The 19,821-nt window shown below is 40.8% G+C and overlaps 1 protein-coding gene across 1 annotated transcript; it reads right to left on the minus strand.

Moving 5' to 3' along the window:
* Positions 1-2,631: 2,631 nt before the first annotated feature.
* On the minus strand, positions 2,632-6,074 carry LOC110529520 (myristoylated alanine-rich C-kinase substrate). Its single transcript, XM_021611765.2, has 2 exons — positions 5,648-6,074; positions 2,632-4,488 (listed from the first exon to the last, which is right to left on the minus strand). The coding sequence occupies exons 1-2, from the start codon at positions 5,741-5,743 to the stop codon at positions 3,808-3,810; spliced, it is 777 nt and encodes a 258-aa protein (XP_021467440.1). The 5' UTR covers positions 5,744-6,074; the 3' UTR covers positions 2,632-3,807.
* Between the last annotated feature and the right edge of the window lie 13,747 nt (positions 6,075-19,821).

Raw genomic sequence — 19,821 nt, forward strand, 5'->3', positions numbered from 1 at the left:
AAAAACACGACGACCGGAGTAATAAAGGCCTGTGTCCCCCAAATTTTGGGGGTAAAAAACATTAAAAAACAAACAAATAAATGGGCATGCTGCAGCACCCTCAACACCCCTACTTCCTGCAACTATGGACAACTAGAATTGGTTCTTAACTGACAATTTATGAGGCATGTATAACATGCTCTTTAGTTTTGTTGCAATTATTGCAATGTTGTATAACATAACTTGATACAGAATGATATATGCTACAATGTTGCAGATCCCCAACTGCTTATTGAGTCATTTGCCAATTTCACTTTACTTGGAACCTGTTGCACAGGCCACTGCCACAGTTTTGACCAAGAAGCCACAATCTTCATTAGGTAGTAGGTAAACTGGGCTAATATGAAATATTTCCCATTTCTGCAACAAATGAACAAGAACAGATGCCAAATGACTAGTCTGTTGTGAAATAGGCCTTTCCTTGAAAAGGTTTGTAACCAATGCATCTGACATCAAAATATGTTTTGTGTCTGCAACACCATTCATTGAGTCTCTGAAGCTGAAGACCATGGTAACAGGTTAATGAACACCTCCTTACAGAATATATGGCCCATATAGGCCCTAAGCTACAATAGAAACTAACGTATAACATGTAAACACTGTAGCCGGGCCTTTTACTGCCAGGTGTTACCCCAGCACCTGTAAAATAGGTACATTTTAGTCTCTAAACATGGGCACCTTGCAAACTTTGACTAGGTTACTTGTGAGTTAACCTGGCTGGGAGGGACCCCTGGCCCTGAAACTAAATCTGTGATAAGCATATTGCATTGTCCATGTGTAGCTTCAATCAACCATATTGATGGTTTCTTTTAATGTCTTGGGTGGGTCTGTGATCGATTCATTGTTCAACGTCATTGCAAAGTATTGAGTCTGCAGTGACGGTCTCTTGCTACAGCAATGAGCTGCTCAATAGATCTGCACTGACTTTTTTTTATATTTTCAGTTAAAATTGTACCAGTCACAGAATAACTATTGTTCTACAATCTCACACCAGTCAAAATATAATTAGCAAACGTGAACGTAGTTAGTGTCAGTGATGTAGACAGCATCTGATGTTGAGGTGGAATAGCACTCTAATAGTGGAACTTGCAATTAAAAAAACTGATCCCTTTGACAAATGCATGTACAGTGCATTCTGAAAGTATTCAGACCCCTTGTTACATTACAGCCTTATTCTAAAATGGATTCAATCGTTTTTTACCCCCTCAAATCTACAGACAATACCCCATAATGACAACGCAAAAACAGGTTTAGACATTTACATAAGTATTCAAACCCTTTACTCAGTACTTTGCTGAAGCATCTTCGGCAACGATTACAGCCATGAGTCTTCTTGGGTATGACGTTAATAAGTTTGCACACGTATTTTGGGAGTTTCTCCCATTCTTCTCTGCAGAGCCTCTCAAGCTCTGTCAGGTTGGATGGGGAGCGTCGCTGCACAGCTATTTTCAGGTTTCTCCAGAGATGTTTGATCGGTTTCAAGTCCGGTGCCACATTTCCTCCAGACGTGACGCTTGGCATTCAGGCCAAAGAGTTTAATCTTGGTTTCATCAGACCAGAGAATCTTGTCTAATTGGTGGAGTCCTGCAGAGATGGTTGTCCTTCTGGAAGGTTCTCCCATCTCTACAGAGGAATTCTGGAGCTCTGTCACTCCCTGACCAAGGCCCTTCTCCCCCAATTGCTCAGTTTGGCCGGGCGGACAGCTCTAGGTAAAGTCTTGGTGGTTCCAAACTTCTTCCATTTAAGAATGTTGGAGGCCACTGTGTTCTTCAATGCTACATTCTTTTTTTGCTAGCCTTCCCCAGATCTGTGCCTCGACACAATCCTGTCTCTGAGCTCTATGGACAATTCCTTCAACATTGTTTCTTGGTTTTTACTTTGGCATGCAGTGTCAACTGTGGGAACTTACATAGACAGGTGTCTGCCTTTCCAAATCATGTTCAAACAATTGTATTTACCACAGATGGACTCCAATCGTTGTAGAAACAGTTCAAGGATGATCAATGGAAACAGGATGCACATGAGCTCAATTTCAAGTCTCATAGCAAAGGGTCTGTAAGTTGTATTTTTTTATAAATAAGCTTAAACCATGTTTTTTGGGGGGGGGGGTGTAGATTGATGAGGAAAACAATTAATTTAATCAATGTTAGAATAAGGCTGTAACAATCAAGTGTGGAGAAAGTCAAGGGGTCTGAATACTTTCCAAAGGCACTGTATTCAGGTCCATACTTGATTTTAAAAGGCTTTGAACAAGTTAGACCTAGTTTATGCTAGTTGTAATAATGTGAGATTAAATAGATTTGGCCAAACCATTGAGGAGTCCATGTTGGACTTGTGTATATGACTGAGGGGCATTGACACTGGCTTTGATCAGCAAAACCATCTCGGTGTTGTTGCTTAAAGCAAGGTGCTTTTGCAAACATACCTAAACTTTTGAGTATGTAGAAAAGGCAGTTAGCCTGAATACACTACTGTTAACACACTTGTATCCAATGATGACAAGTCTTCACTTAGCTGTTGAAATTACTCAATTTACCACCTCCATCTTTACAGTTAACTGAACAGAAATTGGTTAAATGAAAACACAGATGCTGCACAAATTTTATTCACATTTATTTTTGCTTTTAGTGTGCTCACAGAAAATTAGAACACCTTAAGCAGGAGTTTAATAGCAATTTTTGTAAGCAAAGTTACATTCCATCTCTAAGTCAAATTGGTAAAACCTTCTCCAGTATTTACAAAAGAAAAGAAAGAGACAAGATGCTACACAAACATTGCATCTGATAGAGATTCCTTAATTCGTCAAAGACCACTGAAAAGCATTGTCTGCTGTAATCAAAACATACCACAGTATATAAACAGTAACCATTCCACTTATCACAGCTTGGTTGAGTTCAAAATTGCTTAAAAGGTCTTCCAGGATGAATTTGTTTTCGTTATCTTACAAAAATGAGCGGGTGGAAAAAGAGCTGCAAACTTCATGTGCTTCTTGAGATCAAGATTTCATTTGTACAATAATCACAGTTAAAAACACCCCGCCTATACATACTTACACTTTATTAAGGTCATAAAACCAGCAATAAACAATAAAGCCTATACAACTTGTATTTCTACTGAATCACTGACTGGTACAGCTAATGAGAAGTGAAAAGCTCCTATGATTTCTTTTAAATGACTTCCTAAACCTAGCTCTGGGAATTTAATATTTTGTCTCATAGTAAAAATGACTTAGTGTTGTAAATCGCATGGTACTCTCGTGGTACACAGGTGTTGGTCGTTTCATTCAAATTTTTTAAGATTACTCTTTACATCAGTCTGTGGCACAATTGTGCCACCTTCTATTCCATCCCCTGCCCACCCCAAAATCCCCTTCATTTACAACTCAACTTTTCCCCACCTCCTTCATACCATGGGGATGTCCATACATTTTGACAAGTTTACATTTTGTATAAAAATGCAAAAACAAAACATGTAATACTGATGCAAAAAATATATGGCAGAGCGTGGATGTATTTTTCTGTAGTTTTACATTTAAGCCACCCACCTCTGCCCGTTGGAATGGTAGTAACAATGGACCGAGACAGGTTTTGTGGAGGGGGAAGGGAAAACCAAAAAAAGGAAAGCTTTAAAATATCCCTGGTTGTAGACAAGTTCTCCAAAGCCATCAACTGGCACCACTCCAACATACAAACAGGGAAATGTTCTTTGATTATCTTTTTTTCTCCTTTTTAATTTTTATTTATTCTGTTTTGCTCTGAGTTTCCAGCTTTACTCAACAGCGGCCTCTGCAGTAACGGGGGCTTCTGGACTGGATGCAGCCTCTGTTGCAGGTGCAGCCTCCTCCGAGATGGGTGCTTCCTCTGCAGCAGCAGGCTCAGCTGGCTTTTCTTCTGCCTTTGGCTCCTCAGTGGCTTGGGCTACCCTGGCCTCCTCAGCGGGGGCTGCTGCTGTTTCCTCAGGCTTGGCCTCTGCAGGGCTAGCTGCTTCCTTGGCCTCCTCTTCAGCAGCAGCAGGTGCAGCCTCTCCCTCAGCAGGCTTGGCCTCCTCACCCTCTGCCGTGACCTCTGGGGCCTCGGCTGTCTCAGCCTTGGCCTCCTCAGTGGACGCAGCAGCCTCCTCACCCTCTGCCCCATCGCCAGTCTCCTTTTTGGTTTTCTTGAAGGAGAAGCCACTGAGCTTGAAGGACTTTTTGAATGAGAAGCGCTTCTTCTTCTTTTTGGGGGTCTCATTGCTGGTTGAAGCCGTGGCTCCCTCCGGCTTGGTGGCCTCACCCTCAGCTGCTGGAGACACAGTCTCTGCATTCACCCCATCTACTGCCGCCACTTCTGCAGGCGCAGCCTCTTCTTTTGGAGCCTCCTCAGCTGTGGTGCTGCCATTGGCCTGCACCTCCTTGCCTGCCTCGGCAGCTGCAGGAGAGGCATCCCCATTCACTTTCACATGGCCATTTTCCTAAAGAGAAATTGAAGTCTTATCATACAAGTAACAAACGTGGAAATATAATGTGTGGCTTGGACCATTGCCACACAGTTACACAAGGGGCAGTAGACACCACAAATTAAACGGAGACAAAAGCATATAGCCTCATCTCAAGTTTTTACCTGTTTGGTATCACTGGGCTTTTAGGCACGTGCGGCGGTAATTACTTTGCTAGTTAAGAATTCAACATTTTTTTTTGTGATTCATGATTGAAACATTTCCCCACTAATCACAAGCGAGAATGAGCTGATTCTAGCAATGACGGAGGCAATGTTTCGGGTGTTTCACTAGGGGGCGATGCGCCTCTGCCAGTCTCTCCAGTACCGAAGCACCAACGCAAAGCAGCTGCTCATTAATACACCCGACTACGCAGAGCAACGTCTAGATGGATATCTCAAAAACTACACAGAACCTTCAAACAATCATATTTTTGTTGTTGCAATATCGCGTTCATAAACACCACCCTTTCCAACACTTAGTATAAGATCTACAGGACGGGCGCATTAATCGAATGTGGCTGAGCTGCCTTCAGTGTCATAGTAACCATCCCTGTTCTCTACACGAGCATCTGTAACAAAAGGCGAGGTGATGTGGCCGTGTAGACCGTGGCAAGCCATTGTTGGCGTCGTGCATCTCCCCCATTCACTTACCGATGGCATCAAGTTACTACATTTGTGCTCAGTTTTAAATATGATTTTGATTCAAAATATTACCGATCCAATTGCCATTTACCAATTCATGGCCACCTATGGTCCATAGGACCCTACAATGTGATACCAATTCCCAATGTCTCACAATCAGACATTTCAAACAAAGGCTGTGGATTTTAACGGTGTGGAAATCCCCACATCGCAAATGAATCAATGAAAACGAGTTTAATTTACAGCATTTGTATGCACATAATTATCCAAATCAGTTTGACTTAATATATTTTTTAGAAATTACATTTCAACTCAATGATCAAATAGTACTGATTATATAGAACATGTAATCTTGTGAATCAATGTTTTCCCATCGTGGTCGTTTGCTCCAACAGCCCGGCGTGCGTCTCCATAAGTGCCCACAATAACGCAGAGAAAACTTTTACGCAAACCAACCGTATACATATATTTCATTTAACAAACGCAATTACCTGTCCATTGGTCTTGGTTGGTGAAGCGGCAGCCTCTCCAGGCTTTTCAACCGCGGTTTCGCCATTTGCAGCTGTCTTGGAGAATTGCGCTCCCATGCTTTCGCTCCAACAAAGAAACTCAACAGATCCAAAAAACGAACAAAGACCACTAGCCTCTTTTTTAAACGCAAGCTCTTTGCGAAGGTTCCTCTTTGAAAAGTTTACTGGAGAAGCAATCAAAGTCCAGTCGCAGTGAACAAAATGGGAAAATGTCAGAAAACCTGCCAACTGAAGAGAAGTAATAAAAAATCCCAGATTTGTGGCTTTCGCTGTAGACAGGGTGGAAAATGGAGAAATTTCCCTTGTTGCTAATAAGATGCGGAGTCCAACGCCCAAGTACACAGATGAATGAGCATTCCGAGCGATGACGGCATCCGCGCTCAGATACAGCCAATCAGAGTCCTCACACAGAAAGTGGGCAAGGCTTAAAAACGAGTGAAACAATGGATTTTTTTCAGATTGTAACAAATATGAAAAAAATAATCTTGTCGCGGCAACACATTTTACTTTCAAAATCACAAAATTAAAAAAAGTCGACCGAAAAGGTAATTTGGGCAATTATGGTGCATACAGAGGTTTGAAATACGTTTTAATCACTCATAACAAAGTCATACCTAATGATTGATTAATAATGATCCATTTGTTAGGGTGACATTATTGTTTGTAACAATTTAATCTCAATTATGTAATGTGAATATGAGGAATCGGCATTTGCATTAGGCAGAAATTGGTGTTTGGCTTTTTGGCTCGGTGAGCTCGAGCAGCCACCGCTTTCAGAACGTGCTCTGAATACAGCCAGATTCACTTGAAACAGACAGTGTTCATAGAAGGTATATTTAGTTGCGGCTGTTTTTCATATTGAAAAAATACTGTTTATGTGAGACAATCAAATATTGATAAAATGCACATTTCAACCCTTTGCCATCTTGTAAGAAATGAATCTCAAATCACAATATGAACCACATTTAAGTTACGTTTATATATTTTTTGTAATTTAATATGTTTATTTTTAATAAAGATACCGTCGAATGGATTGCATCATTCTATGTATTCTACAGTATACAAAACGTCAGTTAGGATATTAATAATGAGCAATTATGGTGCAGTTTTCCCCTCAATGCACACCGTGTGTATACATACACAATACATTGACTGAGCGAATAATATTTGAGTGTCCCGTTATGCCTACCAAACGAAACGAGAGGGAGGGGCGACAGGCTTAAATTAAAGCTATATAAAATGCAATAGCCTTGGCTACTGAATACATGTTTAAAGTCAGAGGTTTCAAAAACGTTGCTGTGGAAATTCTCAAATGTCTTGACAACATGGTCTAACTGTACTTTTCCCTCATTGATTGCAATACTTATTGCATGGCAGTGATATATGTGTATGTAGTCTATGGAAAGAATCGTATTTGGATTTATTGAACACATTTTTTTTCTCAACTCAAACATTCAGTGTTCTCCTATTGTCTTGTCGCTCGGAATCATCATGTTTCCATGGTAATCCGACCGGTTTAACTGAGGTCAAAGCTTCAAGGAGAGGCGAGTAGTAGACTTGCACAAAGCTTTCAGCACACCGTCAGCGTCTCAGCAGAGTAGTGTCATTCGAACGCGGTATGCAAAACTCCACGGAATCTTGAGGAGGGTGAATGAGAGAAGTCGTTATTGAGCGCACAAGAGCACAAATGCTGGGTGGTGACTTGTATTTTCGTAAAGTTAGGTCTTCGGATATTTTATTACAGTCAGCGGCCGTGTTCGAGATAATCAAAACGTAATGCATAATGGGTAAATTGTGACTGACTGATGTACAAGTAATAATGAGTAGTTATTTATGACGCAATTTTCTTTGTAGATCTGTCAGTCGTCTGTCGCCTGCACAGTCGGCTGCAATGTCGAACAAGCCCAATGAGAAGGACATGACGCTGCGATTCAATTGTCAAAAGTGGAGAGACTGACTGCAATGTAAGGCTAAATCATTCAGGGGATCTACTTTGCTGAGGACACCCCTAGTTGACTGATTGCGGAAGTTGCATACTTTTGGCATTATGCACAACTTTTTGGAGACTAATTTGGAACCCAAGTGGTCACCATTCTGCTTTTCTTTTTCTTCTCTGCTTTTCCAAGACACATTAGCTGGACTGAAGTAATACTTTTACTGTATTGAAAACCTAGTTAAATATATGTTCTCTTGAAGTATGTTAGAGATGATTATTAAGTGAACTTAGAAGATAAAGTTAAACCTTGATGGGTTTTTGACTTACTTTGCAAGCCATATTGGTTTGTGTAAGCATCCAGAAATATTATGCATGATTTGATTTATCACTAGTGTGTATGTATGTCTGTCTTTCTGTCTTGCATTCATTTTGCAAGTTGCCATATTTCCATTGTAAAGATGTGTGGTAACAAAAGCACAGTAAAGATGACCATCTCCTATTCACACTTCCCTGTCTGGCCATGGTTCTGCAAAATAGTTTGTCCACAGTTTCATAGTTGTGGTGTTACACAAACACACACACACACATTCCCCAAGTTGGACAAATAGCTTATGGCACTTTGCTTATTTCACTTATCTGAGAGATAGGAATGGTGACAAATGATGGGTGAAGACTTTCTCCACTCAGGTGACAGGTCAGGGGCAAAGAGCCTTTCAGGGTCAGTGATAAAACTGATAGCCATTCTCTCTCCCTGCACATTCCTTTCTCAACAGCTCCCCTTGGAAGAATTCTGATAAAATATCCTCTGTGTACAACATAGAACACCAAATAATGCATACCCGCTAATGATCAAAATCCAGAAAAGAGCCGTTAAATTCTACAACCACCTAAAAGGAAGTGATTCCCAAACCTTCCATAACAAAGCCATCACCTACAGAGAGATGAACCTGGAGAAGAGTCCCCTAAGCAAGCTGGTCCAGGGGCTCTGTTCACAAACACAAACACACCCCACAGAGCCCCAGGACAGGAACACAATTAGACCCAACCAAATCATGAGAAAACGAAAAGATTTGACACATTAGAAAAAAATAATTAATTCCTGACCACATTGACAGACCCAAACCTAAGGAAAGCTTTGACCATGTACAGACTCAGTGAGCATAGCCTTGCTATTGAGAAAGGCCACTGTAGTCAGACCTGGTTCTCAAGAGCAGACAGGCTATGTGCACACTGCCCACAAAATGAGGTGTAAACTGAGCTGCACTTCCTATCCTCCTGCCCAATGTATGCCCATATTAGAGACACATATTTCCCTCAGATTACACAGATCCACAAAGAATTTGAAAACAAACCCAATTTTAATAAACTCCCATATCTACTGGGTGAAACATCACAGTGTGTGCCATCACAGCAGCAATATTTGTGACCTGTTGCCACAAGAAAAGGTCAACCAGTGAAGAACAAACACCATTGTAAATACAACCCATATTTATGCTAATTTATTTTCCCTTTTGTACTTTAATTTGTAAATCGTTACAACACTGTTTAAATATCTAATATGACATTTGTAATGTCTTTATTATTTTGGCTCTTCTGTGAGTGTAATGTTTACTGTTCATATTTATTGTTTATTTCACTTTTGTATATTATCTACTTCACTTGATTTGGCAATGTTAACATATGTTTCCCATGCCAATAAAGCCCCTTGAATTGAATTGAAAGAGCAGTGTGTTGGGTGAGATGACATATCACAGTAAACACTGTGGCAGCCAATCAGGAGCTACAGCCACTTAGAGTAGTCACTCAGCTACACTCTTGAGGTCTGAGTCTCCCCCTTGTCACTCTCTCAGCTAAATGATGGTTTAACAAGCTCCCGTCGTTTTGGCAGTGGTGGAGAGGGGAGGAGGAGGGAGGGGGGTTCTGCAGAAGGGAGGAAGTGGTCTCCCGAAAGTTTCAGTTACTCACAGCACAGGCTTGTTGACATCTAGTGATTGGCCCTAGGGGGAAGTGAGTGTTCAAAAGGTACACGGTTTGCAGTGCAATTGCAGCACCAAAATACAGTACTCTCTCGCCTGATAAAGAAATAAAATCAAATTGCATTGTTCACATGCACATGGTTAGCAGATGTTATTGCGAGTGTAGCGAAATGCTTATGCTTCTAGATCCGACAGCTTAGCAGTATCTAACAGGTAATATCTAACAATTCCACAACAAAACCTAATATCTAACAAATTCCACAACAAAACCTAATATCTAACCAATTCCACAACAAAACCTAATACACACAATCAAGTATAGGAATGGGATGAGAATATATAAATATAAAGTATATGGATGAGCAGTGACAGAGCGGCTAAGATGCAATAGATACTAAGATTATATAGTGAAGGATACAGTATACAGTATATACACTACCGTTCAAAATGTTGGGGTCACTTAAAAATGTCCTTGTTTTTGAAAGGAAAGCATTTTTTTTGTCCATTAAAATAACATCAAATTGATCAGAAATACAGTGTAGACATTGTTAATGTTGTAAATGACTATTGTAGCTAGAAACGGCAGATCTTTAATGGAATATCTACATAGGCGTAAAGAGGCCCATCATCAGCAACCATCACTCCTGTGTTCCAATGGCACGTTGAGTTAGCTAATCCAAGTTTATAATTTTAAAAGGCTAATTGATCATTAGAAAACCCTTTTGCAAGTATGTTAGCACAGCTGAAAACTGTTGTTCTGATTAAAGAAGCATTAAAACGGGTCTTCTTTAGACTAGTTGAGTATCAGGAGCATCAGCACTTGTGGTTTCGATTACAGGCTCAAAATGGCCAGAATCAAATAACTTTCTTCTGAAACTCAGCAATTTAAGAATTGCGCTAACGTTAGTTTGTAACTTCCTTCAAACTACACACAGAGACATAAAAATTATATCCACAAGTTCATCTGGCTCTGGAAAAGTAGATAAAGGGCTTCATTGCCAAAATCCTGAAGTATACCTTTAATATATAGTGATAACAATATCTAGCTTTCTGTTAACAACAGCACCAAAGTATGACCAGAATCACTGAAATCCTCTGAATACAGATCCACACTCTCTTTGTTTTCTTTTTTTACTTCCCTGTTTCTTATTGGTTCTGTCAATGTTGACTTTTTTCTATTGCCTCATAGGAAAACATTCAATAGCCTTGCTCTGAGCATTTCTTCAGCATTTAGGAATGCAATAATTCATTTGTTTAGGGTCAATGTTGTGTAACGGCACTGAGGGCAGGAGGAAGCAGAGAGGTGAAGGCACTGGGCGATGGAGGGAGAGCTGTGAATAGCTGCACACAAAACACTAGGGAGGAGCCTGGTGACCTGGCTGAATAGGAGAGGGACATGAGGTGAAAGGAACCTCTTTAAAACTCAATCTGGCCAACCGTAAATGTTAGTCCACACAGCTTTTCCACCACCATTACAGGAATCCTATTAGTTGTGCCCATTGTGTCCTCCACTCAACTGCAATGGCTAAACTAATATTTGTCCATGTAGTTGTACCAACAAAAGGTACAGGAACCAGACACCCCAGTCTGCACAAAAGATGTGGAAATATAATACTCTATTTCATAAGCCTGAGTTTTTTTGTGTGAGGTAGAGGAGGAACAGCTTCTGCTGGGCTAATAATTGCAGGTCTCCACTCCCCTCTGTGGATCTGGCCTTGATTCCTACTCCCGTTGCTTTGTTTCTTCCTCTGCACCACTACCCCACCCCCCTGGGTGCATTGGGGGAATATCTCCTTCTGTTTTGGGTGTGCCTCTGTGCTGACACAGATGGCGATTCAAGCCCCTGCATTTCAAACACCACAGTGTGCTAGCCTAGCTTATCTCTCACAGCGACTCCACTCTCCACATGGATGGCTTTTATTTATCCACCAGATCACATTCTGAAACAGAAGTAGTAAGATATGTGACATTTTTAAAGCCCTGGTTTCTGCCATCTTGTTGAAGCATTTAAGCAGCGGGACTGGGTGTGCATGCAACATGGTTTTACCCTCCCTCTCCACTCCCCTATCCCCTAGGACCCATCCCATGCAGGGCCTGTTAACTATCCCCTCAGCCTCTTCACATCTGTGAGTGGGAGCAGCACAACACCGGAAGGAACACCATTCAAATGTTGTTATGGAAATGCTTCTATTATGCAAGTGAATTACATTTGTGTTTTACTGCAAAGTGTTTTTGGAATTATGATCATGTTTTATATTCCCCACAGTACCACATTGTAGGAAATTCACTGGAAAGTCAAAGTCCCAGTGCTCCCAAGTGTGACTTAAATGCATCATTGTATTTAGATGTTTACATATTAATGATCTTGGTAAACATTCAAGTACTCCACAGATATGGCTCTTTTGCAACTTGTGGATAAAATCTTTCAAGCCCTGAACTACAATGAATACGCTCTTGGCATTTTGATTTATTTATCCAAAGAGTTTGACACGGATGATCATGAAATATTACTTTCTAAATGGCATTGTTACAATTTTCATGATTATACATATAATTGGCTATATAGTTATGTTTATGGTAGAGAACAATGTGTTTATGCAAACGGCTGTGCATCTACCCGAGCCAAGATATCCTGTGGCGTGCCACAGGGTTGGATAATTGGACCATTGTTATTCCTAATCTATATCAATGACCATGCTGCTGTCTTCTACCGTACTTCCCATTTTTCTTTGCTGATGACACCAATTAGATTTTATCACACAATAATTTTGATTCACTAATTACTGAAGCCAACACAGGCATTGCCAAATGTTATGAATGGTTCAATATATTGTTCATTGTCATCAATTTGTCATCTCTTAATCTCTGGTTAAATTACTGAAATAGTGAGTGTGTGTATGTGGGGGCATGGGCAGCTGGAAGTAATAGTTACACAATCCCAAGGTGATGTAAAATGTTTCTCATTAGTACAGGAGGAAACAGTCGCTCCCATTCAACCTTAAAGCATGAAAGCTTTCCATCCACACATCCTTGAAAGAGACCTCATTATTATTCACCTTGAATGCTGAAGCATCTATCATCGGTGTCTTTCACAAGCAGCCAGATAGCAGAAGGGATCAGGCTCAGTCAGATCAATTGTGCTTCTCTGATCAGTGACACTAAGATGGCCCTCTCCTATGACTGATGGAGATTACACCGCCACCCCTTTTGGAGAGATACAATTGATTAAAAGCAGGCCCTGGGGTTTGGAGTGGAGAGTGGTGGTGGGGTTGGAAGGGGCAGACTGTTGTTTGTGTGGTGGTTCGATAAGACTTTTTGTCTGCACACATCGCTGCCTCAGCACAGGCTGCAGCTGCAGGAATGCCACCGTCTGACAGATGCACCAGAACAGAACCGTCATGTGTCTGTCTCCCAGAGTAACTGTTCAGCCCGACAGCCGCGGTGGGTGCCAAGCTCACTGTTTCAATCTGACCACCATCCTGTCCGTACCCCCTCTTAGACCACAGGGAGAAAAGCCACGGCATTGTGTAAGCTTATGATCCCGGTATCTTTGGTATGCCAGTTAGTGTCGATGCCACCCCAACCAGTGTTATTTGTAGATATAATGAACGAATGGTGGGCATAGAGCTATGTGCACTGAATGTTTACAGTCATATCGTTAGTCTATCTGACTGACTTCTTTCCCAGGATAATCACTGCTCTTCCTAGCTAGAATCAGGAAGTAAGGACATGATAATGGCCAGTGGCCATGCTTCAATAGAACATGTGCTGCACATATTGGAGTAGCATTTCTGCCCAATATGTGACAGTACAGAGTTGTCACAACATGATGGCTGGCTGGTTAAAACTTGATCACAGTAAATTATCATGATATACACAATACAGCCTAGACATATCTGCTTCCCAAATGGCACCCTATCCCCTACATAGTGCAATACTTTTCAGCCCAATGGGCCTGATCAAAGTAGTCTACAATAAAGGGAATAAGGTGTCATTTGGGGGACACATATTGTTATTCTTGACCATGGTACTGACTGAGCTGGGCTCCTCCTTCCTGGGTGTGGTGCTCTCCACTCCCCTCAGACTCCACTCACTGCCCCCCAGCAACCAACGGTCCCCCTATGGCCTCAGGAGTAAACACCCCTGCCCCCCTCTCCTTTGATCCCCTGCCACCTCTCCTTTGATTGTCCCATTGGCCAAATTTGGTATTTGGTATTTTATTAGGATCCCCATTAGCTGTTTCAAAAGCAGCAACTACTCTTCCTGGGGTCCACACAAAATATGAAACATAATACAGAATGACATAATACAGAACATCATTAGACGAGAACAGCTCAAGGACAGAACTACATACATTTTTAAAAAGGCACACGAAGCCTACATATCAATGCATACACTGTCTAGGTCAAATAGTGGAGAGGCGTTGTGCCACGAGGTGTTGCTTTATCTGTTTTTTGAAACCAGGTTTGCTGTTTATTTTGTTGCTCCCAATTAATGACAAACACGTGTCTGGGATTTTTGACCTCTGACCTCAGTAAACAGGCCTGCCGCTGCGTGTGTTGCATGAGATAAGAGGTGGTTTAAAGCAGGAATTTAAGGGGCACAAGAACAGGGACAGAGTACCCAAAAAGTTCTATACCTGCACCATTGACAGCATCTTGACTGGTTGCATCACTGCCTGGTATGGCAACTGCTTGGCATCTGACCGCATTGCGCTACAGGGTAGTGCATACTAACCAGTACATCACTGGGGCCAAGCTCTCTGCCATCCAGGACCTCTATACCAATCGGTGTACGACGAAGGCCCTTAAAAATGTCAAAGACTCCAGCCACCCAAGTCATAGACTGTTCTCTCTGCTACTGCACGGCAAGCGGTACCGATACATCAAGTCTGGAACCAACAGCACCCTGAACATCTTCTACCACCAAGTCATAAGACTGCAAAATAGTTAGTCCAGGTAACTATTTAACTATCATTAACCATTTTTGCACGAACTCTTTTGACTCATCACATGCGCTGCTGTTACTGTATATTATCTATCCTGTTGCCTAGTCACTTTATCCCTACCTATATGTACATATCTACCTCAATTACCCCTGCAGATCGACTCTGTGCTGGTACCCTGTGTACATAACCAAGTTATTGTTACTCATTGTGTATTTATTCCTTGTGTAATAATTTTTTTTCTTCTCTGTATTGTTGGGAAGGGCCTGTAAGTAAGTACTTCACTGTCAGTCTACATCTGTTGTTTACCTTGTAGCCCCCACAAGGCATTCCAGCTTCCCTCTCATCAGTTAAATCAGAGATAAATAACCACACCTTTAGGCCATAAGTGGGAGGAGTCTTCTCCAAATGTGATTGATGGACGGATCAATTGGCACATTTTGCACTTGTAACAGTTATTGACAAAAAATACATTGTGTTTTATTGATGTAAATCATTTGATTGAAAATCACAAAGCAGGAACAAAGTTGGGATGTTTTTGATCAAAAGAGTTTTAAATGCTGCCATATGGGTGAATTATGGAATGAATACAAGTCTTTCTTGATCGATATATTTGGCAAAGTCAATGATGGCAATGGAGATTTGTGTTTTGCATGAATAAGTTGTTCGAGCCAGTGTTTAGATGTATGGATATGTTTACAAGCAAAATACTTTTTGGAACTGCTCAAGTTACTTTAAAGAGGAAGTTCACCCATATTTCCATGTAAACTTATTTTCACTTGTTCAAAATGGGTGAACTTCCCTTTTAAAAGTGCTTTGAATCTCTTCCAATTAGAGAAAGTATCCCTAATTGGCATGATTGTGCCTTGAATAAAAACATCACTCTTTATCGGAGGAGTAGCTTCTATTTAGGCTCAGTGTGTTGGTGATGACACACAATGAATGATGCTCTCCAGATTACCTAGGCTCTGATTGTCTGTACTCAGACAATGGTGACATAAACTGAACGTTTCCCTTTTTCAACAAAAAATTCCAGTGCACAATGCTGATTAATCAAACATGGTTTCAGTGGTTTGCAGTGTCAAGCATTTTGAGTATGAGTCGGTCGGTAGTCCAGCTCCAAACAAGATGACTATCAGTTTGCTTCGAATCCAATTTACTTAGTTTTCATACAGAAAATAATTACTGCTTGGTGTAAGCACTTGAGTTGGTTCTCATTTTACTTGTTGCTACCCATTGGAGGCAAAAGTGTGCATGATTTAACATAATTACAGAATTTGAATAACTCTCAATGAGTCGTTCAGCATGGGGTGGAGAAAAATAAATACATAACCAGTGGAGGCTGCTGAGGGGAGGACGACTCATTATAATGGTCAGAATTTTACATTTTAAATGTATTTATTTCACCTTTATTTGACCAGGTAGGCAAGTTGAGAACAAGTTCTCATTTACAACTGCGACCTGTCCAAGATAAAGCAAAGCAGTGAGACAAAAAACAACACAGAGTTACACATGGGATAAACAAAAGTACAGTCAATAACACAATAGAAAAAATATATACACAGTGTGTGCAAATGGAGTAAGGAGGTAAGGCAATAAATAGGCCATAGTAGCGAAGTAATTACAATTTAGCAAATGAACACTGGAGTGATAGATGTGCAGATGATGATGTGCAAGTAGAAATACTGGTGTGCAAAATAGCAAAAAAGTAAATAAAAACATTATGGGGATGAGGTAGGTAGTTGGATGGGCTATTTATAGATGGGCTGTGTACAGCTGCAGTGATCGGTAAGCTGCTCAGATAGCTGATGCTAGTGAGGGAGATATAAGTATCCAACTTCAGCGATTTTTACAATTCATTCCAGTCATTGGCAGCAGAGAACTGGAAGGAAAGGCGGCCAAAAGAAGGAATGGAGTGAATGGAATGGTATCAAACACATGATTTTGGAATGGAGTGGTGTTTGATATCATTCCATTCACTCCATTCCAGCCATTACACTCCATTCCAGCCATTATTATGAGGCATCCTCCCTTCTTCAGCCTCCACTGTGCTTACCAAAGAATGCAATGCAAATATAATTTCATAATGATGGTGATGTATCAGGGAGTTTGACGATATCTTCCATCTTTTCTGCTTGGTTGGTTCAGAGGCCCAGCCTGCACAGATATATACATAGTTACACAAGAGGAGAAAGGAGTTCCTCTTCAACCCTTTATCTCAGTTTGGCAGTGCTCATTCTTGCATTTTGAGTGTTTTAAGTCTTACATAAATCACAAAAAGGACAAATTAGTAATGGCGATGAATAAATGCACATTGCAGTGCTCTGAGGAATTCCACATGTAGGATTTTAAATACATGGTATATCCTATAATGTATAATTTGGAATTAATCCATTTAGCTGGTAGAAAATGTGCAAAAAAGTAAACACCAATCCAGTTTCAGAATTTAATGTTTGCTATTTCTGCTCCTCTAAACAATAAGTAGTGTGACTCAATGATGCAAGTTAGCCTCTTAGCTAATTCCGGATGTCCATTAAACCTTGTTTTTGTGTTTTTGTGGTGTGGTTAGACCTACTAATCTATCTGGAAACCACAATGTGGCATGTGCATCCCCTGCTACTCCTGAAAACCTGACCCTAAGCAACACTAGGGTCTGGTTGCAATGAGAAACTTTGTAACTTCCTATGTCGATGAGGGGAAAAAACTTTGCTGGGGACTCTCCCAACAGATTACGAGGCAGACATGTCTGAACGTCGCAATTCAAAACCAAAGTTTGCAGGAAAAATCTTTGCAGTGATTAAGGTTAAGGTAGTTGACACAAACTAGCCACTTGTGAAATGCACTCATGCACCATCTTGCTAGCTACTGTTTTGTATTTTATTAAAGCGAATAAAGTAGGGACGTAGGCAAAAAGAGTCCATCATTGAAACCAGACCCTAGTCACTGTATTGTTGTTGGGAGAGGTGCTCTGTTCTGGCAGCCAGTCAACTAGCATAACAGTAACCTTGGAGAGAGAGATTGTTTTGGGTGGTGGGGGAGGGAGGCAATTGCCTGGATAACAGCTTGCGAGCCCCTGCCTGCACAGCCCTGATGCACCTGTTGTTTGTCCAACAGCAGCAATCATGTAAGTAAATAGCCCATAAAGCCTCAGTATTGAATACACCAAAGTAAAATAATCCTTATTTGTATAGGGTAACTCCCGGAAGAAAAACATTGGCCAAAAATAGTATTTGGCAAGAAGTCAGATTGTATCTGTGAGCGAAGGCTTAGCAGAGGGTCAATAAAGCCGTTTCATCTACAATATAAAAACTCACTTCCTTTCATTTGTTAGGTTACCATAGAAAGGCAACATCAATCACCTGTCAAATTGTAATCAGTGACCAGGTAATCGGGCATGCTCAAGATCACTTAACTGGGGAATTGGCCAGATAATAATAATGTCAAACGCCAAGTAATATAGAATACATAAGGTCTAATTATGGTATGTTTCTGTTGATTAGGCCTGCATAGGCTGTACACCTAATCTCTTCCCTTTAAATCCTAAAACACTAACGTTACACAGTGGATTCACTCTGTGTGATCTTCTCTGTCAATTCTATCACCATAGTATCCAACTAGCTACAGTGAGACTACTATAATGGATTGTTGTGCAGCTGCACTTCCTATGAAAAGCAATGAAATCCAAAGTATCTATCGTTGTATGTAACTGGGCACACCACGTAATTTCAACATGGATAATTGGGTAATATGGTAATATTTGGTTGTGGCGTTGATCATTAAGATTACAACCTATATCCACGAACAGCCAAAAGTTAGCAACGTTTTCTATGTGTTATTACTATGCTTTCAGCCATCTAGGAGCACAACCAAATTCCAATTCCTATACGTGCTATCTTGAACATGTGCACTTTATATTATTACATAACAACAGCAACCATGGATGTATAACTAATTTTAATGTTAGTTTGTAAGATAGCCTTCATTTTAGGCTATTTACTGTATTACAAAAAAAATCTTGCTGAGATAGTTGTATGATTAAGACATGAATCTACTGTGAATCTACAGTCACTGTTATACTGTGCCCCATAGAGAAAGTCCCCTTAAAAGTTGTCATTCATGTTCTTTGACAGATTATTAATGGTACAATCCTCTGGGGCCTTTCGGTAGAAACAGATGAAATCTGGATTTGAAAAATAAAATTAGAGCAAATGGATTGGTTTGGGATAATACTGTAGGCCTACAGTTGACTGACTAGCATGTGCGTTTGGCTAATGTGAGTGTGGGCTGGGGCATGCTTCAGCTTCATCATGCAGATCAGATCAGATCAGTCCTGTACTGTTCACCCTGCTGCTATCACACAGATCATCCCAGATTACCACTGTAATTAGTTCGTCTCAAGACAGGATCAGTCCTTAAACCTGTAGAAAGAGATAAAGACCCGGAGCCAGGAGTTTTATCAGTTTGCTGTACTATAGGATTCCATTATTGAATGTATTGTAGCCAGTGAAGCGCTTAAAGTAGAAATCTGAAGAGACAGTTTATAGAAGCCACTTTGGAAAGGTAAACAGTGCTTTGTAGACTATCAAACCAGTTGTTTCCAGTGGATTTACTGCTGTTAACGCAGATAGATTAACACAGAGCAGCCTATCTGACAGTAGCCAGCTTATTCTTCATCAGAGTGTCGGGGTTAAAAGCTTGGAGAGCTTCTCTTCTGCTCATTTAACATCTGTTTCTGTTTGGCTGGTCAAGAACCTACTTTATTGGATGTGTTGTCTGCCTAAAACACTCCGGAATCTGTGTTCAGTCTGTCTGTTCAAGGATTATACATTATTTTCAGGAGCTAAAAGAGGAGCACCAAGCTCACCCATGGGTTTGTCATGAAAATAGCATTGCAAACATACTTCTCCTCAATGTCCATTCTGCATACGTTAAGTAGGTTATGTTGACTCTGCCCTGATTTGTCAACACAGTCTTAATCTGCCACTGATGTTTTCTTCTGTTTTTCTTCTCTGCTCCTTCATTAGCTGCAGATGTGGTCCTTTATTGGCAGCTAGTTAAGAGAACATTCTTTCTAATTGGCCCTTAGTAGCCGCTCTGATCTTTCAGCTCATTCAGCGACAGCTAAACCCCTACATACTTCCTCTTGCTCCTTAAATGTGTCCGCTCAAGAGGACACTGCATCAATATTTTGTCCAGCATTGTTTATCGATACAAAACGTGACATAAAGTCATCACCCACCCTAGCTGATAATAGATGACCATTGTCTCTGAGTGATGA

This window comes from Oncorhynchus mykiss, chromosome 8, assembly GCF_013265735.2.
Source record: "Oncorhynchus mykiss isolate Arlee chromosome 8, USDA_OmykA_1.1, whole genome shotgun sequence".
Lineage (NCBI taxonomy): Eukaryota > Metazoa > Chordata > Actinopteri > Salmoniformes > Salmonidae > Oncorhynchus > Oncorhynchus mykiss.